The 27727-nt window shown below is 40.8% G+C and overlaps 1 protein-coding gene across 3 annotated transcripts in view; it reads right to left on the bottom strand.

The window, feature by feature from the left end:
* Positions 1 to 27727, bottom strand: part of cables2b (Cdk5 and Abl enzyme substrate 2b) — a 35202-nt gene that overhangs the window by 347 nt on the left and 7128 nt on the right. The window contains exons 2-7 of one of the 3 annotated variants that reach the window (XM_020615046.1): positions 11874 to 11969; positions 5545 to 5622; positions 3721 to 3829; positions 3443 to 3611; positions 321 to 418; positions 77 to 196 (exon numbers count right to left, since the gene is read on the bottom strand). In XM_020615046.1, coding sequence (XP_020470702.1) covers positions 116 to 196; positions 321 to 418; positions 3443 to 3611; positions 3721 to 3829; positions 5545 to 5622; positions 11874 to 11969 — 631 coding nt within the window. In that variant the 3' untranslated portion in view covers positions 77 to 115. Of the gene's footprint in view, positions 1 to 76; positions 197 to 320; positions 419 to 3442; positions 3612 to 3720; positions 3830 to 5544; positions 5623 to 11873; positions 11970 to 27727 lie in introns of those variants that run through there. The other 2 variants (XM_020615047.1, XM_020615048.1) reach the window with 2 other exon arrangements.

Below are 27727 nucleotides of genomic sequence, written 5' to 3'. Positions count from 1 at the left end.
GTTGATGTAGAAGTGTCTATACACTGCTGTATGACTTGATTCTGTTACATAGCCATACATAATGTGCCTTGAGTGCAGTAACATCTGCTGTCTGACACACAGGTCAGTAGAGGTGTCAGACAGCCCACAGAGCCCTGGATGGTGTGTGTGAAAGGACACACAGCTGCTGGATATTTGCTGCCAATCCATGATACTGCTGATTAAAGTGGTTCTCTATGAATTCTAGGTCACTTATCATCAGATTAAAGCATATTTTAATGCAGCAAACATTAGAAATAATAAGAATTAAAAAATTCAGAGAATATTTCATGTCTTCTTACCATGTAGGAAGCAAAGATCAGCACCCGCTTGTGCTTCCCACACGGCCAGTGGGGGTCATTGATGAGGTTAGGGTCATAGTCTGTGACATCATCCAGACCTAGACAACACATATGTACACAGAGTCAGGTCAGTGGAACTAAATACCCCTGACAACATGCATCTCTGCGTCTGCTGCGTTGATCTTGATGCATTTTTGAAACCATGAGCATCTGTTCATGTTAATGCAAAATCAGTGGAGCACTTTCATAAAATGTCACAATCATAAATGAAGTGGTTTAATTGAATTTACCTGATTTGTTTTAATACAACACTATTCCTCATGACAGGTGTCATACAGTAAGATCGCCTAAGAGCAAAAGTATTGTTAAAACATAACACAAAAAGCTAAACTATATTTACTTTTAACTGAATAATCAAAGCCAAATATTTAGAACAATATTGCCAGCAAAACATTTATTGCTGTAGTTTACTGCCTTGCTATTTGTTTCAGCCGTTCTGCAAACATACACACATTATTTTAATCATGGACCTGCTAATAAATCATCCAGGCTCTGATGACTTTCACTGCTATATAAGGGAAACCTATTGTATTTGGTTTCCTAGTTAGTACTTATATTAGTAATATCTGACTTGTTAAGCCACAGACACAGCACAGGGTTTGTAATGGTGAGCTAATGTGAATGTAGACCACAACAAACCTTGAGCCCATTCAGTTAGTAGGAGTTCTGGTTATATCCTTCATATGTGGGTATATATATAAAGTAATGGTAAAATGCACAAATTGATTTCTGACCACAGTGTATCATGATGTACAGTACCAGGATTTCAAAACACAACTGCCAATTCGGTTTGTGTCCCTGAAGTGTGAGATGTGAGAGAACAGTGAAGCAGGATGTGAAGGCAGAGGCAGAGTGTAGCTGCAGAGAGGAAGAGAAAACAAGCACAGATGGAGGGATGAGGTGAGAATGGAGGGATGACGATATTGCTGCAGCTGTGCTGGAGTAGCATCGTCTTTATATTTTAAACACAAGTGTATGAGCACCCTGTGCATCACATCCTTTAGCTATGAACACACACCCAGGGTGTCAGAGCCCTGTATTAGCCTCTAAACATCATGCTAGAACCCTGAAGCTTTCATTAACACAAGACAGCTGTGAGAGTGCATATGTGTTGATGTGTTTAATACATGTGAGACAGTGTACATGTGTGTTAGTGTGCACACTGATAGCAGGTTTATATCTATGGTAACTAGGGATGTGTGTCTCTCCCTCTCACACAATTTGATACGCATCTCGATAAATGGTCCATGATTATATAAAATGATACAGCAAAAATTATGATACATTACGATTCAACAGATATTCAGTTTTAATTTAGCTTGTATTTGAAGGACTATACAAACATTAAAGTATTTGTTTAGGGTATAAAATTAAAAAGTTTGTGTTTCTTCAAAAGTTTTGTATTTCAAGCAGCAAAAGCCAAATAGCTAAAACATGATGTCTACTCTTTTTAACAATAATAAACAATGGACACTGGTGAACAGAAAACCTCCAGCTGCTGTTTCACCTGATCATACAGAGCTGGAATGTACTTTTCACCTTAATCCTGCTGACTTGTTATTGTCTGCTTCAGCTTCAGAGTCAATGTCATTTGCCCAAATCCCACATGTTCAGCGACATGTCCTTGTGAATGAATTAGCTCATAGCTTCACTTGTTGACTTTAAACAAATCAGGTGGAATTATCAGCGGCTGTGCTCTGAAAGTAGCTGCTAACAACTCTAGCACTGTTACTTGCCTTAAGCTGACTGCTGGAGCAGCACACAGTCCTGTTTCCATTAGTTCAACAATGTGTCACCTTCGTAACATTTCTACTTGCAGGTCAGTGGTACACATAGGCTACTCGACAAGAGCCGCATGTTGTGCTTTCTGAGGTAGCTGCTAGGTCCTGAAGCTGTCTATACTGTGCACGGCGTTTTTCCATGGACCTGCATTGTTAAAAAGGAGGCATGTGTTTGAACGCCGGCAGGAGATGGTGTGCACATGCACACACACTAGATCGGAGCACAGCGTGAAGTAACAGAAAACTTACCTAAGTTTGGTTTATGATCTCCATATTGATTTTAGACTGGAGGTGTGAACCTGGAATCTGACTGGATTTCTGGAAAAAGTCTTAATACGACAGGTCTCTCTGCCCCGTCAAGAACACTTTCTTGAGGTGAAATGCTGACAGTAATCTACTTTTTTCTCTCTCCCTTAATGTCAAAGCCACTAAAACATTTTAGAAACATTAAATTCAAATCTAAGAATCAAATGCAAGTTCCACTTAAATGTTTGTACAACCTGAAGTAAGTCCTCTCCGTGAGTTGGACCCTTCATAGCTAATGTATAAAAAGTCTCTCCACACTGCTGATAAATGAGCTGTGCTTGTCGGATTTTACCCATAAAGCCCCACTAACTCTGTTGCACCATGAATTCAAAAGTAACCAGGTGTCAGGAATTTCTAAACTGTCATGCTAGTTTGCATAGCAGTACTGGATTCACATTGCTATTTAAATGAGAGCTGGGCAGCAAGTATAGCTGCAGGTGATGGACGTGAACCATATAAGCCTAAACAAAACATGACACATACTCATAGAGATGGGGCTTATATACTTGCAGACTTGCACTCAGTTTGCTCACACAAACTTCTGAATCTGTTTGTCACCTGCCTGGTCTATCCATCCGTCAAATATGTCCAACACTAACATATCGGTTTATCTTTACACCTCTACTAACAAACAAATACCAACAAGCATTTGGTTCTGTTCAGATAATTCAGTTTTTTCCTCCACTATGAAACTCGGGGTTTCACATATGCAGCTTGCATCACAACGCCCAACTGTTGGTCAGTACACAGCATGCGGTGTGTGTGGCAAGCCCACCATAGGTAGAAAGAGCCATCTAGCAACCACTGTACGAACAAGCTGTGGGGCAAAACAAGCACCCTGCTTCCCTCGCTATTTTGAGGAAAGATGACCACTGCCCAAACTGGACAGGTTTTCTGCAAGCATCTTTTTATATACTATGATTATTAATGAACAGCAAGGTAAACACAGTTTGTGTGTGTGTGTGTGTGTATTACCCAGGTCCAGTCCCACAGTGCTGTTCAGCCTGCTGGGTGGGTAACTCCTGCCTGGCATGTTGTTTGCACTCCTGGACACTGGGATCTGCAGCGTCAGGTCGTTGGTTGAGGACAGCTTGTGCCTCACCAGAGCGTTGGTGGGGTACAGGAACTGGGCGTACGACACCGACTGAGACACAAAGAGAGAAGAAGATGGATGGAAGAGATGAATATATGACCTGAGCACAAACTGGCTCATATCATATCATCTGATGGGAGGTGGTGGTTCTCGTATCTACCCTGCCATAGGTGTCCAGCTGGAAACCTTCTAGCCCTGGGAGCATCTCCAGGGTGGTGGAGATGTTTCCAGATGAGTGTCTCCTTCTCGGGTGGTTTAATGTAGGGTCACTGGAAAGAGAGGGAGAGGGAGAGAAGTGTTTAGGGTGACTGAAGAACAGCCACTGCACTTTCCCTTAAATGGTCGACTGTTACAGGAATTCACATTTTTTTCCCATTTCCTCTAAACACATTCTCATAGCTGGACTTGAGTCCTAACTGGAACAAATCCAGCCATCATTTGAAGCAGAAAATCCTCTGAGTCCCAAGTTTTCTTACTTAACAACCTAGATCAAAAATTCACAACATGAGGAATATACATTCATACAAAGAAGCTGGCTGTATCAGGCCTTCGGTGATTCTGTAGCTGTGTGTGTGTTGATCATGTAATTTACAGACTTTGCTCCGACTGAACAGTTGTTTCTTGATGCATCAGTCTTTCTATGGATGTCAGATATTTGTTTCCACACATCGTCATTCTTTTGCCATGGACTTTATTTATGTCCCAATAACTTGCTAAAGACACATCATAGAGGGTTGTGGAGCTAGAGACCGTGTCCATAAGGTTTTCTCCATCCACTCATCATCTATACCACTTATTGGGTGCGGGGGTGCGGTGCTATCCCAGCTGACATTGAGTGAGAGGCGGGGTACACCCTGGACAGGTCGCAAGTCTATTACAGGGAGACAGACTTAAAGACAACCATACACACTCCTATGGGCTATTTAGAGTAACCAGTCAACCCAAGCTGCATGTCTTTGGACTGTGGGAGGAAGCTGGAGTACCCTGAGAGAACCCACACAGGCACAGGGAGAACATGCAGACTTCACCCAGAAAGCTCAAACTCAGAACCTTCTTGCTATGAGCCAGCAGCACTGATCACTGCCCCACCATGCTGCCCGGTTTTCCTCCATTTTGTTTATTTCTCGTAGTGAATTGGAGCAGTGAACAACCACGAGCTTCATTTCAATCGGAACTAAGATGGTCTGACTAGCTGTCACTGGCACTGTGTCAGAGGATATCTTCATAAAGTTAAGTGCTCCTTAACCTTCCCTGTATTGTAACTGGGCAGATTTTGAATCTGTCGAGCACCAGGGGGGTGCCGGGCTGCAAAGCCAGATCTCACTGACAATGAATGGCATAAGGATAAGTCTACAGGAAATGAATGTAAGTCAATGTAAAGTCCCCACAAGGAATGCAAACACAGCATGTGTGTGAATACACACACTGTATGGTCTGTGTGTGCAACAAAGAAACAGAGTGACTCATGCATGTTTTTTTATTAGTGTGTGCAAGGAGTGTGACATGATGATAAGCAGGCACACAGGCTGCTGGATATTTCCATCAGAAGCTGTGTATGAACGTGACAGTGAACGACGTTGGGAAAAGTTTATGTAATTTTTACTCTATTTGAATCTGTGTGCTCATCCAGTATCAAAGTATTTGCATGTGTTAGAGAAAAGAGGAGGACATAATATGTACATACTGGTGTGAATGTGTGTTTCTGCATAGATGCTTTATATGCGTTCATGTTAATGTGTCACCAGCTAGAGGCCTAAGGTCAGGGGCTGTGAAACACATGGGAAAGTCATCCCAAACCTCTCTTCCATGTCCCTCTTCCTCTCTCGCTCCTCCTCCCCTCCCTAAAGAACTTCCTCTCTCCTTTCTCTCCATTTCCTCCTCCTCCTTTCTGTGGACAGTTCCGTCTTCCCTTCAGTTCTCCTAGTCTTTCTTCCTGCCTTACTTGGACGTAAAAGGTGTGAATATGCAGGTGTGTGTTGATTACCTGAGGTAGAAGCTCTCTCCATATGGCAGAACAGAAAAGGCAGCACAAAGAGACCTCTTGGCACAGATCAGCACGATCCTGAAACACACAAAAACATTAGTGGTTGTTAAAACATTACTGTTTATAGGTGTAAAAATAAAATGCAACATTGTTAAAGGTGGTCAGTGCTATTCTGGGTGAACAGCAGCAACCTTGGACAGATATTTTTAGCCAAAAACCAGACGAATAACCTACACCAAAGTAGGACTGGAAAGGATTATAAAAAATAATGCAAATGACATTATAACAATCTAATTTTAGCTACAGAATTATAAGATTACTGCTAATTAACTTCCTACAGGCTGCCACTTATATACATAATACAACAAAGAAACCAAACTAGAGTCCATCTGTGGCGACCCCTGCTGGTTGTGATTTGGCTGTTTTCAGTATTAAGAACTCTACTGTGAGGGAGGAAGAATCTTGTGCACAGCTTTATTTAGTAAAATGTTGTTTATTCAGGGTTTCTTCAGGTTTTATCAAGTTAAATTTGAGACTTTTTAAAGACCTTTTTTAGAGTGCAAGTTAAAACCTATTTCATATTTGTAAAGATATAAACAGTGGAACAATCATTTCGAATATGAATAAATTATTTTGCAAGTAATTCTTGGATATTTTTAGCTCAGTGTGTAACGTCCAAAGCACCCTGGTTTTTAATGCTGCTGTTGACCCAAACTCTACCCACAGGTCTGTTACGGGTGTTGCATATTATAAGTAATCCCCATATTAGGTCAGTGAAAGTAACCGTGTCTTCTATAAATGGTTGTTTCTATGTTATCTCATGCACCACAATGCGCTAGCTGAGTGTTCACCAATAAAATGTGACTGAGCTATGAGCAACAGTGAGATAAATACAAACTGATGAGAGAAAGAACCACAGATTATAGGTGATACTGGCCAAATGTGCTCTGTTGAAATAAAAGTGAAGTAAAAGTTTAAAGAGGCCAGAACTCCAGCAACACTTTTATAAATAACAACAGTTTCAGCTTGTGGCGTTAAGCCACAATCTTTGGCCAAAAGCCCAAATGTCTGACAGTAACATTGACCTTTATACAACAAGTAGGAGTAGGCTGCAGTTTTTCCTCTCTTCTCCATGCATGTTGGAAGGAGGTGAAGTGGTACTAGAACTCCCTTCTCTGCTTCTCACATCCTCTGCTACAGTCAGATACACATACTTCTAAAAATGATCTATAATCGACCTCTGACCACCGAAATTTAATCAGTTCATCTTTGAGTCCAAGTGGACACTTGTGCCAAATTTGAAGAAATTCCTTCAAGGTGTTCCTGACATAAAACATTCACAAGAATCGTATAAACGTATGGATGGACAACCTACAAGCATAATAAATGACGTGGCTGTGACTATTACCAACGCAGGGGCATAAAAATCGGACCACTGAGGAATTACAGGTAAAGTCAGAGCATTTGAACATGACAACGCTAGCAATATAGTGCTATTGGTGGGGGGCAGGGGAATCTTTAAATAACTGTCAAATAGTTCCCAGCAAACATCAAATAGTTTTTTTTTTAGCTTGAAACACCCATCACTACTCCCTACTCATTGTTTTAGGGGATTTTAACTGAGCAAATCTTACTCAGGAACTGCACAAATACAGACAGCAGCATGTCAGTTGTCCCACATGGGACAAAAACACAGTGGACCACTGGCACACTGTGATAAAGGACGCCTATCGCTCTCTGTCCCCCATTCAGCCCTCGGTCTCTCTGATCACTACATGGTCCATCTCATTCTGTGGTTAGAACAGTGAAGAGCTGGACCAAGGAGGCCAGGTCAGACCTACAGGCCTGCTTTGACTGTACAAACTGGAGTGTTTTTGGAGCTGCAGCTACAGATCTGGAGGAAGTCACAGACACTGTGACATGAGGTTTTGTGAAGACGTGTGTGCCCACCAAGACCTTCTGCACATGCAATAACAACAAGCCCTGGTTCACAGCAAAGCTCAGGCAGCCTCGTTGTGACAAAGAGGAGGCCTATGCGAATGGGGACAGGTCCCTGTATAACCAGGCCAGAAACACACTGACAAAGGAAATCAGTGTAGCAAAGCAGAGCTACTCCAAAAGGCTGGAAAAAACTTAAAAGACCGCATCTGGACATAGTTTTAGGTAGAACACGTTTCACAAGAGGCTTCATCGGTTCTGTCTGACTGGTGGTGAGCAGGAGGTATTGTTTCAATGAAACAGTATTTACTGTATATAGCACACAGACCCTCTGGAGAGTAAACCCCCTGTGGAGCAGCATCAATTGTCTGGTCTGTATCTCAGGGAATGTTTACCATTATCATCTTTGGCTTAGGAACCAGACACTGGAAAAATGTTCTACAGTGTGTGAAAACACACTTCTCTCCAAATTAAACATGTCTGTAATTTATTATTTTCTATTTATATAAACACTAGTCCTATATGCAGCCACAGGGGGGGGTGTCACATCCTTGGCCTTGTGTTTACCTGACAGTATTAACACACTGAAAACACAAAAGACCACACGCTTATACAGAACGGAACTCTCAAAAACAGAGGATGACCCCAAAAATAACATCCGCTTAATCCAGAGAATGACACAAGGAAGGTTAACAAAGCAAAAGCTCCCAATTTACAATGCTTTTTTTTTTTATTAGGATCCAGCTAGCCCTACAAGTAATTACTGCAGAGAGCAGTAAACCTACCGATGTCAGTATGTAACCTGGATTAAATGTAAGAGAATATAAAGTAGGAGCTTTAAAGGAGCTAACCTTCATCTTTGTCCCAATGTGGCAAATGTTACAATGTTGTTTTAAAATCAATGTTTTCTAGTATATGATGCATTCACCAGTTACTGCTGAATGCTGCAGTAGCAATGTTACCACCTGCTAGATTGTACAACTTAACAAAATTCAATCTGCATTTATGGAGACGACAAGCCCAATCCAAACACTGGTTATTTTTACAGGGATGACAGGATCATAGTCAGACATTCAGTACATTTTTAGTAAGGATCCATCTGGGTAAAGAATCCAGTAGACATTAAGCCTAGAGTCAGTGAAGAGACATAATCTCATCCTGTGGCTGAAATTCAACATTCTGAGGTAATTCATGAGGAAATACCCTGATTCATATTTCTAGGTTTAGTTCTCACAAGAGCTAAATACAGTATGTAGCTATCTCCTGGGAGGTTGGACATAAAGGAGAGTGCCACTGCAAATAAATTATTACTACTTGGACACATCTCTAACAAACTGTCCTCTTCTGTCCCCACTGCCCCTCCTCCTCTGTCCATCCCATGAGACAGATTAATGCTGTTGTGGGTTGTGTGTACTACTCACAGACCCACACAGCTTGCTCCCCATGACGCATGGGAAAGTCTAAGAGCAGGAAGTCACTGCGGAGTTCACTGGAAGCTGCAGAAGCATCACAACAGATCTGCTGGAAACATGACTGTCCCCTCCACACGTCCATTTATTGCAACACAGGGGCACAACATTCAAAAGTCAGTGTAAAATTAAGCAGAAACTGATCCTCCTGGGATGTGAAACGTCTGAGCCAGCGATGGTAACTACTGAACCATACAAAGAACATTGATCCCCTAGAAAATGTTTCAGGCATTTAACACTACACATCAAACTGAACACACCATCCCCACTGTAAAACATAGTGATGGCAGCATCATGCTGTGGGGATGCTTTCTTCAGCAGGGACAGGGAAGCTGGTCAGAGTTGATGGGAAGATGGATGGAGCTAAATACAGGGCAATCCTGGAAGAAAACCTGTTAGAGGCTGCAAAAGACTTGGGACTGGGGCGGAGGTTCACCTTCAAGACTTGAAAATTGCTGTTCACAGATGCTCTCCATCCAATCTGACTGAACTGGAGTCTCTAGATGTGCAAAGCTGGTAGAGACATACCCCAAAAGACTTGCAGCTGTAATTGCAGCAAAAGGTGCTTCAACAAAGTGTTGACTCAAGGGGGCTGAATACATATGCACATCACACTTTTCAGATTTTTATAAAATCTTGAACACCACATATCATTTTCTTTCCACTTCACAATTATGCAATACTTTGTGTTGGTCTATCACATAAAATCCCAATAAAATACATTTAAGTTTGTGGTTGTAATGTGACAAAATGTGGAAAAGTTCAAGGGGTATGAATACTTTTTGTAGGCACTGTACCTGTCCAGCAGAAATACGGCCACCATGGCGTCACTTTTCAGCCTCCTTTTTCGTGCAGTTGTCACAGTCATTCAAAAGCTGTGCCGATGTCAATTCTGGGTTTATTTTTGGCAGCATCCAACTTTTTATTTATTTATTTATTATAACTTTCTTGAATACGGTGTTACCCACCCAGATCTGTGGCCCCGAACCATAGTTGGGGACCTCTGGTTCATGGCTAAACTGCTTTAGCCCTGGCCAGTAAGTTTTTCTTTATGTTGTCAGTGCGTTTAATGTATTCATTGCCATCGGGATGAAAAGAGAATTTCAAGATATGTAACAAAAATGCTTCTGAAAAGAACTGCCAACCCTAGACAAATAACTTATGTTTTCCTAACTTTGGTTCCTTAATGGGAAACCATCTTGAGCTTACACAAACTTCATTACAACACAAACGATTATTACTTCACAATCAATTATGTTATGTTAAACTATTATAACGACATTGATTACAGGCCCATCATCCCTGTACTATTGTAGGGGAAACACTGAAGAACTGCCCACAAAAACCAAAGGAATAAAGCATCAAAGATCTGAGGACTTTTGTGGAAAATTACGATTTAAAAAAAAAAAAATTTACTCTATATCCATCCATTATCTATAACACTTATTCCTGAATAGGGTCATGGGAGGCTGGAGGCAATCCCAGCTGACATTGGGTGAGAGGTCACCAATCTATCACAGGGCTTTGATGTAGATAAACAACCCCACACACCCACACACACTCCTATGGGCAATTTAGTGTCACCAGTCAACCTAAGCTGCATGTGTTTGGACTGTGGGAAGAAGCCGGAGTACCTGGAGAGAACCTGCACAGGCACAGGGAGAACATGCAAACTCCACATAGAAAGGCCCCAGGCCAGGCGGGGTTCGAACCAAAACCTTCTTCCTGTAATGACTATTACTACAGAGCTCACAGTTCTTCTTGAAGTGCGTGTAGTTCCTATTTGCCATTTCATCACGGCCGTGGACTGCTGTGCCTCTGAATCTGATCAAAACAGAATCGAAAATCTCAGTGATCAGCTGGTCACTGGTCAAGGCTAATCACACTGAAAACCGGCCATTTCCGATCTCCACCAATCTATCGATGCATCTCCACTATTTCATAAAGGTTACATTTTAAATTCAGGGTTTGTTGTGTTTTTTTATCAGAAGTTTACAGATGTTATAGCAATTTGTGATGTATTTTTTCCGTTTGGGTCCCGGACATGGACTAGATTTCTCTTTATGGTCTTGAGCTGAAAAATTTCGAGAACTCCTGCTCCAAGGTTTTAATAATGTCTTCACTGGATTTGTATGAGTGATATTTAGCTACAGTGGATGATGTTTATAGCACCTCAGTTGTTAATGCTGCGGTAGGTCCAAACACTCCCTGAGCTCTTCTACCACTGCTGAAGGAGCTGGTGTCAGCACTGGGGCCCGGCCTTGGTGATACCCCTAGTTTTGTGTATTTATGTCTTCTTATGATTCCAGTGCCTTTATAGCCAAAGTTCCTAATTCCAGTGCTTTCTTGCACACGACACAGTAGGCATCTGCATGCTGTGTGATTTCCACGCACACTGCATATGACATTTTACTTTCTACTTTGACCGATTTGTGTCACTGGGGAGTGCAATTTTGGATACAAAAAATTGTGACATATAGATTCATAACCACTTTATTACCCATTCAGAATCTTGGGGTGGGACCAGGGGCTCAGCAGCAGAGCAAGAGAGCTGTAAACCATTAGCCCTGACAAAACAGGTCTCAGGGACTAAAAATGAAGCAAATTTGATCACACACACACACAGTTTATTTATTTATTTTTTTTACTTCAGACATAGTACATGGGCTACTTTTCCGTGGCCCACCCTGTAGAAGCCTGAGCCCACTGTCCTGACCATGCTGTGCATCAGTGTTGTTCTGTAACTCTTCACGCTTTCAACATCAGGGATCAACATGCTGCTAAACACCATCTACACCTGGACAAAGATTTGGCTGGACCAGTGGATTGTATCTTGACCTTTAACTCTGTCTCACAACCAGGTGATACTAGTATGTCTGGTCTGTAAAAACTGTGATGTTGAAGAATATGTCTGTGTCTCACCTGCTGCCTCTCGTGTCATACTGTTTCATATTCTTAATGAAGTGGATCTTCTTGGTGTGTCGAGGTCTGGGAGAACCACCAGAGAAGTTTCGCGTCCTGCAGACAGACAAAAATAAAATGAGGGGTATCACATTCAGTTCAGCAAATCACAAATAAGGATGCCAGGAGACAGTCTATTTGAGTAAGACATACTACACAGCACACACACACAGAATGAACTAGTATCAAGTACCAAGTATTTCTCTATTTGCTGGTGTTAGAATAACATGTCACCAAAACATCAGCACACACATTTACCCCCCTCTGTGATAATGTAACCATTACCTATTTTTGTGTGCAGAGCCATATTTTTTATAAGGGAATTTTAAACTTTGAAATGCAATGTTAAGCACTGGGTTTCCAACCCATAACAAAACTCACATATAATTTTGGACACCAAAGCTGAGGTTCTGTACGTGTGTGCATGTGAATTTGCGTCTGCTAAAGGTCGGGTTACGAGTTAGGATGCGTTGCTGTGTCAATGCCGTGGATTACAGCGCCAGACCTCATCATGAAAACAGGCCAAGGAGCTCAACTCACTGACATCACAGCAGTTACATAACTTTACTGACATCAGCATTAGTCACACACGGCACAAACTATAATTGCATGTTATCCACAGACACATGCATAATCTCATGGGACAAGTACACACAGAGCAGCACTCTCTTGCACCACACAGAGATATTTCTCATATACTTCTTGTTAACTGTAAACACACACACCATTTCTGTGATGTCACGATAATTATGTCACTTACATGTTTCACACAAAGCCAGTTAAGGCATCACATTTATAACTACATGTGAAACCTCTTCTTTGAATAAAATGATCTGAAACAGAAGAATTCACCAGGTTTGGAACATGCATTTTTGAGAAACTAACAAATACTGGACCAATTTGTGTATTTTTATAACAAATAAATCACTGTAAAATTCCAAAGTGCCTGATGTTGAGGACTAAATAAAGCTTAATGCTTGATTTCTATTGCAGTATTCATATTTAATTTCATGGATTCATTTACTTTTCAGTGATATTTAGTTTGTGCAGACAGACCGTTCTGACAGTGACACAGAACTATAAAACTTTGACTGCACAGCTAAATATAGGATGCGTGAACTACATCGACACAAATTTCTAAAAACATTAGTAGTGATAACCAGACTAACAGCAAGACAGGCTAAATAAAACACATTTTAGGCTGCATGTCGTTATGTCAAGCAGAACGAACCTCCAGCCCCGCTTGGGTGACCAGGTTTAACACGGCTAAAAACGTGATGTGCAGTCCAAGCCAGGCTTCTCTCAGTGCTGAATCCATGTTTCTGGTGTTGTCTGTCACAATAGCAATGGCCTGATTGGCTGTTCCAAGCTCCCATTCAGTAAATGCCAATTTAGCACTTCGGCAATGTTTCGTCCAGTGTGATTCAAACATCGTGCGTGTTTGGAAAGGAAATAAATAAAAAAAATAAATAAAAATCACCATTTGGCAGTTGATAAAGTAGGCTGTGATAGTAATGTAGCTCTGGGTGGTCCCTGAGGTCTAGCCATCTATTGTTAAAGTGACTCTTTCAGCCATCTTAAGGGCATCAGCTTTACTTTTACAGCCTCATACATATAATGCTGGAAAAACAGATTTGCTGAAATGTGCACGAGATGGAATGCAATACTTGGGCTCCAACGTGTTGACAAAATTTTCCAAACCCTTCGTCCTTGATGACCAAAAACAGCTTCATGTCTTTGACACTAAAAATTCTGATGCTCTGTGTCATCATCTCTTTTGCACCGACTTGATGCCAGAAGCTGTGGCACAAAGTGCTGACTGGCCTTTGGTTAACTTAACAGGTGGTGGTGACTGTAACTCTTCTTTATGATGCCATTGTAGATGAAGCAGCGTGCTACCGGTTTTAGCCATCATGTAAACCAGAGTCAGTGCATTGCAGCCTTTGTTCGGTCCAGAACTTCAGAGTCAGTGCATTGCAGCCTTTGTTCAGTCAAGAACTGTCTCCATTTTCTTGCCTTCATTTTAATTTTAATTTATTGACTGTATGTCATCTGTGTGTCTGTGCTATTATGCAGTTATTTTTTTGCACTGATCTTATTCTATTTTAGTCATTTATTGTCATTATGTTTTTCTGCCATGTTAAGTACTTTGGTCAACTGGATGTTGTTTTTAAAGTGCTATATAAATTTGATTTGATGCTGGAAAACCATGGAAAAATGCTGCTGTACAGCTGATTTAAAGTTCAGCGGGGCATCATCTAGTTCCACCTCTTCCTAAATTTCTTACTAGTCAGTCTCTGGGCAGAAACATGCCAAGCTGACGTGAAAGAACTAGCAGACTGCTGCATCGCCTCCTGTCGGGTCGAACAAAAATAGCACTTGAACATACCACACAGATGCAGCCAATGCCCAGCTATCATGTTCTGCATCTGCGTGATAGAAATAAGTCTCCCTACCAGCAAGTGGCAGCATACGTATTCACCATTGAGAAAGGGAAAGAAGAAGAGCTAGAAGGCACAAATAAAGCTGTAAACAAAGCAGCTGTCATTCAACAACTGCTGTTTATAGCTGCTCCTAATTGTGACCATGTCTGGGGGGTTTCCCCAAACATTTCTCTTCTCTTACATGGATTCGCCAAGATGAATAGCCAATCAAAGTGGGCTCTTTGCCTTATGCCAATTAAATATGAATTTGCCAAAAAGCCGCCGACAGGGTCCGACTAGTGCCAACGGTGCACAACACACCAGGAAGACAACCACAGACAAATGTCATGGTCACCAAAACTGCCCTCTAGCTGTAACATCAATTGCATGTAAATATTTGGGAGTCAAATTTTATTGACTTAATATTATGATCCATTTCACAGTTTTACAATTCCTGTTGTCACATTTGTGAATCGTGAAACATCATGCCACAGTGCATCGTTACACCCCAACTAGTCTGAGATCCTGATATTGACACTATAATCAGATGAATGCCACTCGCTTTCACAGACATGACATTTTTTGTAGCTAGCATTTAAAGGTCACATATGCAAAATTGACTTTTAGAGCATTTTCTGACATTCACATGGGTCTCCAGTGTGTGTAGACACACAAAATATGAGAAAAGAACAGTCCGTGCCTGTTTTGCTATTTCCACATTTGTCAAAACCCCCTGCTAGAACACTATGTTCAGATTTGTCTCTCTCCTTGTGGTGTCATACTATTACAAACTATTCTGACAGTGTATCATATAAATAATCTAAAGCTTTGACAAATATTTTCCAAGCATAAAAATGGATACAACTCTCTGAGGAGTAAAAACTTGCCAAGTGAAAAACACGTCCACAAACTGGCTGCAGAGGCACTGGTTACTGTGCAGTTTTTCCAGTACACACGTTACTTTGTAAAATAAGTAAATCTATCCTCAGCTTTGTTAACACGGTACAGAATTGGATAGTAGTATAAGAGGATTACAGAACAGTGGCTATATTGTCTTGTAGCATCTCTTGCATTACTTCTGCAATTTTCTTAGGTGTATTTTTAACACACAACTCCTAATGTTCCAAATATTGTATTGATACATGCCATACTTCACATTTGCACATCGTGACAACTGCTAAACATGGCCTATTGTTATCTGAGAATACTAACATTCTTTCTAACATGTTACTTGTCAATTTCCTCACATCAAACGCTTGACTGGGCGCTGCAGGTCATTTCCCACAGATGTTCCTGTAAAGGCAAACACAAAACAGAGTGTGCTTTCACGGTTTGGAGAGTTTATCTGTCAACACTGACCCAATGTAATGTTACATCAACATACAAGCTAAATAGCAGCATTTACCCGAGGGAAACGTCAGGGACAGCTGCCTCCCTGAAGGTCAGTGCTGGTTATTTCTTCCTAATTTCAGACCAGGCTGCTGCTTGAACATCTGTGGCTGTTTAGTTTTTGATTTCGAAGTTGTTATTATGGTGAAATTTATGGTAGAAATGCAGCTAACAATGTTGGGGGGTTACTATGACCAGCGTCAGGCACTATGGGGAAACTGTATGTTCATAAAGCTCATTAAACATTCAAATGCTTTGTAGTAAAACCTTTAAAAGCCAATGTAAACCTGAAAATGATCCACCAGATCCTAAGCCGAGGTGTATTCAAATTAACACTGCTGTGGCTGTGCTCATTTACATTATCAGTGTTAATAATTACAACAAATAAATTGAAAAATTGTGTTGCCACAGTATTTTGAAAATCTGACAATATGTGACAGGTTTAGTAAACATCCCCCAAAGGTCTTCTGCAAAGACATAACAGTTACACAAGTGTGAACACATGCAAGCATGAACACATGTTCATTCACACTAATACATGCACAACATCCGTTGTTGTTTTTATGGTGGATCAGTTGATTCCACACCACATGGAGTTAAATCACTGTTATTACTGCTGCTCACTACATGACTCACACACAACTTTCAATTGTCAGTCCTCAGTACTCGTCAATGCTGTAACGCAGATGTTTGAGGGAGCTGCACATTCCTGTATGTAATGCACACAAGCAGTAGTAACATCTGGGTAGACATGTTCAGACACGCCGAGCTGCAGGATGGTCTTCCCACTGTTGGTCCCAGACAAAAACACCATTCACACATCTTCAGCTGAAGCTACTGTCCAAGTGAGTGTGATACTTGTTAAAGGAAAATAACTAAACTTAAAAAAAAGTCGTTTGATACATTTTAAACTCCTGGATCCATTTAGTAACATTCCTCACATCCTGACATGTCACATTACAGTGGTGTCAACACTCAATGCACTGAATGCAGCAGAGGTGAGAATCTTTTTTAAGTATCTCTATTTTTACCTGAATAGAAACATCATATCCTGCAGTAGTGTTGGTGGGAGAAATTTGATACCTGCTCAATTCTCTGACTCCCAGTCAGTTAATGGGAGAGGTGTTTGCTTGGACATACAGGAGGCAGTCATAAAGAGTAAGTGCTGGATTAAATTTTCACTAAGTTCAGAATTAAAGGTCAAGTTTCTAATATATATTTAAAGACCCCAGCAGACACCTTCTCATTGGCAGGGGCAACATGATAGAAAATGACACCAGTCATGTACCAGTGACATTAGCACTGTGACAAACCTGTGCTGTGTTCAGTAGAGCTAGGCTGATGCACTGGCCAAAATTAGCTTAATGTGTATCAGTGGCAGTGTCTATGTCAGCTGAAGAGAAATGCCAAACTAGGTCTGAGGTAAGCATCATTCTAAATCAGTCTGCTCCTTTCTAGAGCCACCATTTTGCTTTAACTTTGAACTTAATAGTTTGCATTTTTGTGGATCTGTTATTGGTACTGTGTGAAGCACAGCACTGCCTCTAGACTTTTGTTTTCATTTGAACAACCTGAAAGATGCTTAGTAAACTGACGTGCTCGGTTCCTAAACATACAACGCAACCACAGTTCTGAATCATTGTCAGCATTCAGGGAAGTATGGAAGACTGAATTACCCAGTAAGTGTTCAAGTAAACACAAAATTCTTCAGATCCAGAAATACTCTGAACAACATAAACACGACACAGATGAGGTCAACAGTGTTACAATACTGAAATGCAGATTTACTGTTCCAGTAAAGATGTTGATCAGACTGCTTCTGTTGGATGTAAAGAGTAAACATAAAAATATCCAGAGCAGCTGCCACTTACCCAGTATTATTAGACCAAAGAGTCTATTTCTAATGACCCTACAGTAACAATGGTCACATGATGGGATCTTCTCAGGATTCCATTTCCATGGGAACCGTGATTCCGCAGATTTCCGGAATGTTTCTATTGTATAGGAATGGAAAAAGCCCAACGGCTGATGACCCTAATTGGTGATGACAATGACAGTGTCTGGTGTTTAAAATGAAAACAAGCATGGCTTCTGTAGTCGACACAATGATACACTGGGGTCACATGATTGATCCGTATGACAGCCACAGGGCTGAAATGGAAATACAGACTGTCCAGGGTAGGGATGGGCAATGGTTTTCGAATGTTCGTTAAATAAAAAAAAAAAAGAAAAAAAGAACAAAAATGAATACTTCATGCAACTAAGGCTGTGTCTTTACAAAGAGCCACTGTTTCCCCTTGCTTTTACTGGCACCTGGAAATAACGTGATAATGAGGTCAGTATCATTTTGCTACAATGCCAAATACAAACAGCAGAAACATGCAGAGACTACAGCCATCAAAAGGTTCTGTGTGGAACTTCTTAGAGAAAATAAACAAAAACAATGTGCAGTTCAAACTCTCCCAGTTTAGGTTAGCATGTCATAAATCATCAACTATGCAATTTAATCATTTAAATTTCTGAGCATTAGGAATACATATGTAATAGATTATCATCAAGAACTTTGGACTGTGCAAAACAATAGTTTAGCACATATTATTTTATCATTCTTTACAATAAAAAAAGTATATTTTAAGAAAAAATATTAAAAATGTATTTATTTCTTTTAATAATGCAAACAACATGATACAATTCATCTTTAAACTTGCAGGTACTCAGAATTTTCCTTTAACAGTGTAAAATAGATATTTTACATATTCTTTTGAATAAAACAGATGTGGTATTATGAAAGATTTTCATAGATTTAGATGATGTTAGATGATTTTTCATTCAGAGTGCATCAATCAAGCTTGTGATACTACAATATGGCCCCTTTTAGTTTTACTGGATATTCAGATAGAAGGATGTAATATTTGGCTCTGTCTCTGAGCTGTACGAAAACTCAGGGGCTCTAAAACGTTACATAATGTTGAAATCTACCATGTTCTCTCCACTATTTTAAATATTGTATATGCTAAATAAGCACTAATATTGACAACCAAGTGAAAACCTTAATATGCAGCCATTGTGCATTTATTTTTAGTCACAGTGCTAGAAGTGATGCTGGTCATTCTGTCATCATGATGCCAGAAGAATGTAATTATTGCACCAGTTACAGTGATTAAGAGAAAGTAGACGTCCTTTCCTCTGTTTTCTCCTTAACACAGCCATCATTCTTCTGACCCGTGATCTTAGGCAACATCAACAGACATAGCTTAGTTTGCCTTTGAATCTAAATGTACTAAATGTGCCATCTACTGTCCAAATTATAATAAAGGTGAACAGTTACTATACTGTCTCTGCTCATTTCCCTTTAACCATTCTATGAGCATCTGCTTTTGCATTTGATTTGTCTCAGCCTTGGTGCCCAGTCAGTGGCCTTTATACCCTTTAAATTATGAAATTTATGGCCTTGTTTTATGCTTCTCTTTTTTTTTAAGCAGCAGCTCTGGTGCCATTTAGGCACTGGCACTGCCTTAAAAGCATTGTTTTAGCACCAATATGAGAAAAGGGCCAAACGATACCCAACCCTAGCAGGAGTGTGACTGATATTTAACTGAATGGGTTTACTAATGGAAACTCTACACAACAACAGCCCTGTCTGGTTACCTTTAAAAGATTTTCTCAGTTCGGAGACTTCAGGGAGGAAAATGCTGTAGTCATTTGAGCATCAATAGTGTCTGGATATCGCCCAGTCTTTCTAAATCTGCCCCAGTAAGTATCTAGCTGTGGCTCTTCAGACCCATTATCACAACAGTGACCCATTTCCATGAGAACCAGACTGCTTCATCTCTCTGGGATGTTGTGGAAAGTTTTCCATGTGTGGGAACGGAAAAATCCTGTCTGCCTTTTCCCTCGTTGGAGAGGCTGACAGTAACGATGGGTGTACAGAAAAAGACTCATACTAGCTACATGCTCACCAATATGGGTTTGGATGAGCTGTATATTTACTACACATTTTGACAAGAGACACTGTGGAGATCGAACCAGTAACCTTTACTCCTCTATCTTCCACAAATATTGTTTTGTAGAAACAAATTTAATCACAAAGCCTTTTAGCCAAAGCAAACTGATGTGACATTTATTCTGTAAATATTTTTTTTTATCTCTGTGTCATTCCAGCTAAAGGCTAACAGCCAAAACAAAACAGCAAATCTCTTTTACATCACGGTCACATCCAGTTTGGCTGATGCACTTTTCCAGGTTTTTTTTTCCTGGAAAAAATGAATTAAATATACAAATAAATGAAGCTTTCTTCATTTGACAGTAAGACACCTTGAAGTCTGGTGACTGGACTCTTCTGACAGGGGATGCCCTCATCTTTATCCACACCTCAAGCTCCTGGCTAATACTGTTCACATTATTATTAATATGTGATTAAATTTGCAACAAGCAGTAGGAGCTACATCAGATCCTTTAAAACTGGTATGTACAGTATGTTCACATATGATTTAACCAAAGGCAAACCTGGCTACATGTCATGGCTACCACTCGTCATAAACCCAGCAGTGCAGCCGTGTTTCTTCTCAGTGGTTAACAGTTTAATGTCACTGACTGTCTAAGGGACAAAACAATTTAACTGCACCAGATTTTGTGATAGTTTCTGAAATTTCCACCCGTCACATAATAAAAATACTGTCGAAACTTTGCATATCCTGTGGGGAAATGGAGTAATAAAGCATTTTGTTAGTTTATCACTTCTTAAATCAACAAAAATTTGGTGAAAACAAATTTTCATTATTGTTGAAGTTACATAAAAATATTTGTAAATTTAACTCCTTTGTGTTTTGTTACATAAAACAAAGTGGGATGATGACTGCGTACGGCTTCAGTCAGCTAAAAAGGATTTTATTTTGTCAAGTCAAATGTATCCTGCGTCCTGTAGTCCGTCAACAGTGGCAAGAAAAAGTAAGTGAACCATTTGGAATCATCTGGTTTTCTACATGAACTGGTCATAAAATCTGTGGGACAGTCAACTGGTGAATCTAGTCATCAGTAGGGTATGGGTCGCCCTGTGGCTCAGGTTTTAGATGACCAGAAATGTATTTAAATATTAAAGAGCATCTGCTCCATGTTTCAGAATTTCAGTCTGATGTGAAATTCAAACTGCTACAGCTCCTTTAAATCACAGAGGAAAGTGACTGGGCCTTGTCAGGGCCCAGAACCAGTGCAGGCCAGTTTTTGTTGACTGCACTGATGGATCTGTCTAGGACGCAGTCATGAATAAGACCAGTCACACTAATAATAGCTGGTGCTGTTTTAGCTTAAAATAAACTAGTGCAAATACTCAGTCAGAAGACTGCAGGCTTAAAATAGTATAAAAATAATGGTGGGTGTTTACATTCTGTACTTTTTTTTTTTTTTGGCCTGACCTCAGTTTTCATTCATCTGCATCTGTTTTTCTCCTGGCGCTTTGCTGTATTTTCCGTCCCTGGTTATATTTTCTTCCCTAACATAAATCATTGTTCCTGCCTGTCTCAGCATGGCCCTGGTTTGCTCTTGTCCATCTGACTGTAGCTCTGTCACCTGTTTCAGATGACAGAGGTACCTAGAGCTAGCTAGGAGAGATTCACTGAAAAACACTGAATCCTAAAGATGCGATGTTACACAGTGTGTCACTAGATTCATCTCTAATTGTATCTACCCTTATTTAATTCACCCATATTTTCAACATGTGGCTAGAATGCATCTTAATCAGGTTGTCCTAACATTTGACATTTTAATTACCTGAACAAAGTACACTAAAGAAAGATGTTAAAACAGAAAGGCCAGAGCCAAAAAAAGACTGCTTTATCTGCGTATACAACTCCACCACCCTTATCGTCATACCTCCATCTCTCGCTCCATCTCTGTGCTGAGCTGCTGACCAGATGGAGACACTCAGTTTGTCATAAGACTGCAAAAAAATGCCTGATTACCCTAAAGTGTGAAAAATATAATCCACTCATATTACACCAGTGCTACTATTAACTAGTCTTTTTCATATGCATTCATTTTTCCTAAATGCTCCAAATGTACCTGCTTTCATTCCAAAGTTATGACAGGCAGCACATTTTTTTAACAACAGCTACCTTCAAAACTAACACCAAATACTTTGGGCCACATAAAAATGAAATTCTTAGCGGGGAAAACCAGGAAGTGAAAGTGTAACTGGCCCTAACATCTAAGCATCATGCCAAAAACAAGCACCATCAAAGGAAAAACATATTCTGCCTCTGTGTCTCTGCTCTCTGCTGCTTCCTGATCTGCCCTCGAGCATTTGTCCGGTTTTGACGAGTGCACTGACAACTGCTTCCTCCTCACAGACAGCTTCCACTGATCAGAGTGGTTTAGTTCAGAACAGAGTCCCCACACACACACACACACACACACACACACACAACCAGTGGCTTATACCAACACATGCTGGCTTAATATACTCATGCGGATCTTTGGCTTTGTAGGAACAGGAATCGATACTGATTCTTGAGCTCATCTACCAAGTTTGTGTTATACTTCTGTCTTTGTGCTGATTTTCATACACTGAACTGAATGTGCTCTTTCAGTTCCACTTCATCATTATATAGACATAACCACAATTCCACGTCTCAGATGTGTAGATTACATCTGCTAAGTTTAAATCCTGTTTCATGTTTTAAAGTGTTCTTGCAGTCAGTCTACCCTATCGTTTGGTTAGTTTCACAGCCCTAAGATAGAAGACTTGTGACACTGAGGGGTCAAAAACAGCAGCAGGTCACATGACTTGTAGAGATGCAAATCAGGGAGCTTTTAGTCAGAAAGCAGCTGCCTTAAAGGGCTATATCTCACACACAGTTCTTATACACATTGAAGTAAACCTACTTAAACTAAAGCTGAGACCTGGCACTTTACACTAGATTTTACTTTATCACGGAGCATAAAGAACAGAAAATGCATAACTGCAAATAATTACAGTCGGGACTCTGAACTGTACTGTGCAATTTAATACATATACTCTGAGCAGTGACTGTAATTTAGGTGTCATAGGTGCTGTCTCAGCCGCAGACTCTTCACCCTGTACACTCACAACTGTGTCTCCAACCATGACAACACCACCATCATTAAATATGCTGATGACACCACCACCCTGGGCCTCATCAAGGGGGAGACGAATCAGGCTACAGAAGCTTGGTGAACGACATTCTTGTTTATGGAGAGGAGAATGACCTCATCCTCAACATAAACAAGACAAAAGAAATAATAGTAGACTTCAGGAAGAACCCCTCCCCTCTGCTGCCTCTGACCATCAAAGGGACTGAGGTGGAGAGGGCTGACAGCCACAAGTTTCTGGGCCTGCAGGTGACATCTGACCTGAGCTGGTCACTGAACACAGCTGCCACAGTGAGAGCATCCTCACTACTGGCATCACAGTCTGGTATGGTAACACTACACAGGCAGAGAGGAAGGCTCTTCAAAGGGTCATAAAGACTGCAGAGAGGATCACTGAGTCTGAACTGCCTGCTATGGACACACTGTACACACAGCGCTGTCGTAAAAGGGCAGAAAACATAATCAGGGATCCATGCCACCCAGCTCTCTCTCTGCTCAGACACAAAAACTGCACCTACAGCCTCACTCACAGCAGGGCGGACAGTATCATCACACACAGAACTAGACTTTACAACAGCTTTTTCCCTGCCACAGTAAGACTGATGGCAAATACAAAATGTGAAAACCCCTCATTACCTTACTATGTAGAATACCATATACAATTACACTATGTGCAATATCATGTGTAACATTTGAAACTCCCCATTTACCTGTTATCTTATTCCTGTATCCACAATTTTATCAACTGTTTTGTATTCTTGTTTTTTTGTATTCTTGGGTTATCTTATATTTAGACTAGGTGTTTGTCTTTACTTGACTCTAGGAGAGCACTGCACAAGAATTCCTATATGCCTTTACTGTCTGTTTATACATAAATAGCAAATAAAAATCTTGAATCTTTAACAGAATGTTAAGAGACGCCTACCAGGCAATGAGAAGCCTGTACATTATGATCATATAACAAACTTTTTGTAAGGAAATCAATTTTTTTCTCCATTCAACAGCTCTCCATCTAAAGCACATGCCCTGCTTTGTGCAGATGACTTTTCCATACTGCATTCCTCAAAGAATTGCGTCTGAAAACACTTTCCTGTTCAGCATCGCTGCTGACATTTAGAGATGCCATTCAATAAACATCAGTGTGGCCTAGAATAAGATCCAGGTTGTAAAAGAAAAGGGAAGACAATGTCTTGTAGATGTAGTGCTCTCCCACCCTCAGTCATTCAGTGTTCACCAAGCCGCTTCATCAAGTTGACATCACTGAGGCTTTGAAACCTCCTTCACAAGGTCCTACTTCTATCACTTCAAGGCACTTTACACTGAGGACATCACGTCCCCACAGTGTGTGCAAACAGATTTGTGTCCTCACAACCTGAATAATGTTGGGAGGACACCAGCCCCCACACACAGACACACACACACTCACACCCAGCTTTACTTAAATACCCTCCATACTAAATCCTTTTCACACACACACACATACTTGGTTACTGACCAACTAACAAGCACTGTTTTTGCACAGCAGTGTGTAAGAACAGCCTGTCCACACATCTGGCACTGAGAGACACTGGACGTTCCACGGGTTACATACACCCCATGGACCTTTGACTCAGCAACACATATACACACACACACACATTCACAGACGCACAGTCACTACGCTAACATCACAGGCCTTAATGCTCAAATCCAGTCTTTCTAGCAGATCTGATCTTTTTCTGTTCATGGTTCATATTCTTGTTTATAAGTGACATGTATCTGGCTCTGTTCTGAACACCGCTGAGCTCACACCATCTGTGAGGGCCCAACACTGACTGATCACGGGCAACATGCACATGTGCAGAGGAGTGAGATGGAGAAGGAAAAAAAAACTAAAAACGATCTGATCATTCTGACAGCAGCTGCATGTTCAGAGATCAGATATGAATCGGATCTAGGACCACATATGCAAGCGGCCCAGAATTGGTTTGTTCACACATCTGTGAAAAGATGGCGAGTCACTTCAGGCATGTACTCTGAACTCAGCATGTGTGTCCTGCTGTGCATCTCGCACCACCACACTGACAGACTCCTCCTGCACTACGGAAAAAACAACTCCCTGATCGTACATTTGTTATAGCCTTCCTCTTCTCCCTACCCTGTTCCTTGTCTTTTTATGTACAGCACTCAGTCTCTGTGTTTCTGCTCCAAAACTGGACCAAATGAAAACTCCAAAAAGAGGTCATGATGCTTTAAGTGTGAGGGAACGATTAAAAAGATTTTGAAGATTCATCTTCTGTTGTCAAACTACTTTGAAGGTGCAGGAAACATACAGCTGTCTACTGTTTCAACATCTGGTTTTCCCTCTCTTCAAAGCTGCCCAGTGTAGTCGTCAGGGAGTAGAAGACAGACGACTCTATATGTTGTTTGGGCCAGCAGGTTATTACAGCCATTTGTTGCGTTAGTTTGTGGACATCTAGTGACCATAGTAATTAGACAAAGAAGGAATAAAATGTTTCTATCCCTTTTGCTTCCACTGTGACCTGGCACACACAGTGTAACAGATTAGGCATGGCAGTGAGTACTGGCATCTACAGTACCTACAGTGCTGTTAGGACTACAGCTAATGATTCAGTTTATTATTGGGTGATTTATTATTATTCTGGTAAATCAGTTCATGTTTAGCAATGATAAACACTCATCACAATTTCCCAGACACCAAGGTGATATCTTCAAAGTGCTTGTGTCCAACCAAAAGCTCTTGTTTAGTCTTCATCCCTGTATGTTACAGACAGACACTGAACACATACCAAGAGTGTCCTTTTAATTGACGTGCCCAGCTCCACTGTCCAATCTGGTTATAATGGAAACCAGAGCCTATGTAAACAATATGGATGTAAAGCAGGGTGTCATTACAGGGCAACACCTTCAGCTGTTCAAAACTTAAAGGTTTGAGTGCCGGAGTAGAAGAAAATGTCCCTTTATCAGCCAGCTAGGGACTCTTAGCTGTTTACACAGCGTGTGACTGATAAGACTGAGTGAGTGTATATATGTGTGGGAGGAGTACAGTGACAGCTATCTGCCCTTTTAAAAGATCATACAACGCCACACACACACACGTTCACAGGAAGACTGTGGCCTGTTAACACTGATGTGATTAATTTAAATTTTTCCATCTGCAATAGAAAAAAAAAAAAAAAAAACTAGTGCTGTATCATCCTCAGAAAGAGGACAACTAAACAAATGTATTTTAAAAAATGGTTAACATACAGTGTGATTGCCAGCCTTCACATACTGGGTCATGTTCCTGGTTTTTGGAGTTTGTCATTCACAAACTTTTGGTTTAAAAAAAATAATAAATAAAGATTTGATGGAGGTAGCAGGAAGTTGGTATGAGCTAGTCATGTCACTGAAAGACAAAGTCATGACAACACCTGGATCATGCCTATAATATAACAAGCCCAGAGAAAATCAAAGTGGACAGACTGGATCCATGTCCTGCTGAGACAAAGAAGAGAATGCAGCTTCTCTGTGTGAATACCTATTAAATGATTTGTAATCTGACAACCAATAGAGAAGAAGAGCTCCCAGTGAACAGATTTATTCCACATCTGTGGGGACACAGGTGGCTTGAAACAAGGAAAGTTGTAGTAACAGGAGGAAAGGGGAGTGGGCTTTAACTGTGTTTTCACTGGAGAAGCATGCATGTTTAGACATGTTTGTCTTTCTACAACTGTGAGGAAAGTCGTTCTACAGTTGTAGGAACACACCGTGACATAATGCATTCCCTAGCTCCTTACTCTGTTAATCATCACAACTACAGCTGAAGCCAGAAGTTTACAAACACTTAAACTGAAGTCATTAAAACTGAAGTCCCTCCACAGATGTCATGTTCAACTCTCATTTTGGGAAGTCTGTTTGGACATGTGCTTTAAGCATGACACAGCTGTTTACAGATAGATTATTTCACTTAGAATTCACTATATCACTCTTGGGGTCAGACGTTTACATACACTGAGTGTATGCAAGTCCTGTGTTTTGTGTACTTAGCCACCCTCAGGGCCTTTAAACAGCTTGGAAAATTCCAGAAAATGATGTCATGGCTTTAGAAGCTTATGATTGGCTAACTGACATCATTAGCAGGTGCACCTGTGGATGTATTTTAAGGCCTGCCTTCAAAATTAGTACCTCTTTATTTGACATCCAAACCATGAAGCACGGGAGCGGCAGCATCATGTTGTGGGGCTGCTTTACTGCAGGAGGGAGTGGGCCACTTCACAAAATAGATGGCATCATGAGGAAGGAAGATTATGTGGATATATTGAAGCAACATCAAGACATCAGCCAGGAAGTTACAGCTTGGTCACAAATGGGTCTTGTCCAAATGGACAATGAGCCCAAGCAGACTTCCAAAGTTGTGGCCAAATGGCTTAAGGATGACAAAGTCAAGGTACTGGAGAGGCCATCACAAAGCCCTGACCTCAGTCCAATAGAACATTTGTGGGCAGAACTGAAAAAGCGTGTTCAAGCAAGGAGGCCTCCAACGCTGACTCAGTTCCACCAGTTCTGTCTGAATGGACTAAAATTCCAGCAACTTATTGTAAGAGGCTTGTGGAAGGCATCCTGAAACATTTGACCCAAGTTAAATGTATTTGGCTAAGCTGTATGCAAACTTCAGACTTCAACTGTAAATGCCTAACCCCAACCTGAACCCTGAAACCAAGTCTGAACCCTCAAACAGCCCTTTGTGAAGGTGTGAGGACTGGTGAAAATGTCCTCACAACCCGCAGAAAGTCACATACACCAAGACATGCAGACAAAGATTCCATCTGCTATCTGGGTTTATTTGTTTTTACAGTTTAGTGTTTGCATGTGTCTGTGTCGAGGTTGTGTCAACTCTGAACTAATCAGCATTCC

Source organism: Monopterus albus, unplaced genomic scaffold, assembly GCF_001952655.1.
Source record: "Monopterus albus unplaced genomic scaffold, M_albus_1.0 scaffold157.1, whole genome shotgun sequence".
In the NCBI taxonomy this organism is placed as follows: domain Eukaryota; kingdom Metazoa; phylum Chordata; class Actinopteri; order Synbranchiformes; family Synbranchidae; genus Monopterus; species Monopterus albus.
This window is presented reverse-complemented; position numbering and strand designations above follow the sequence as displayed.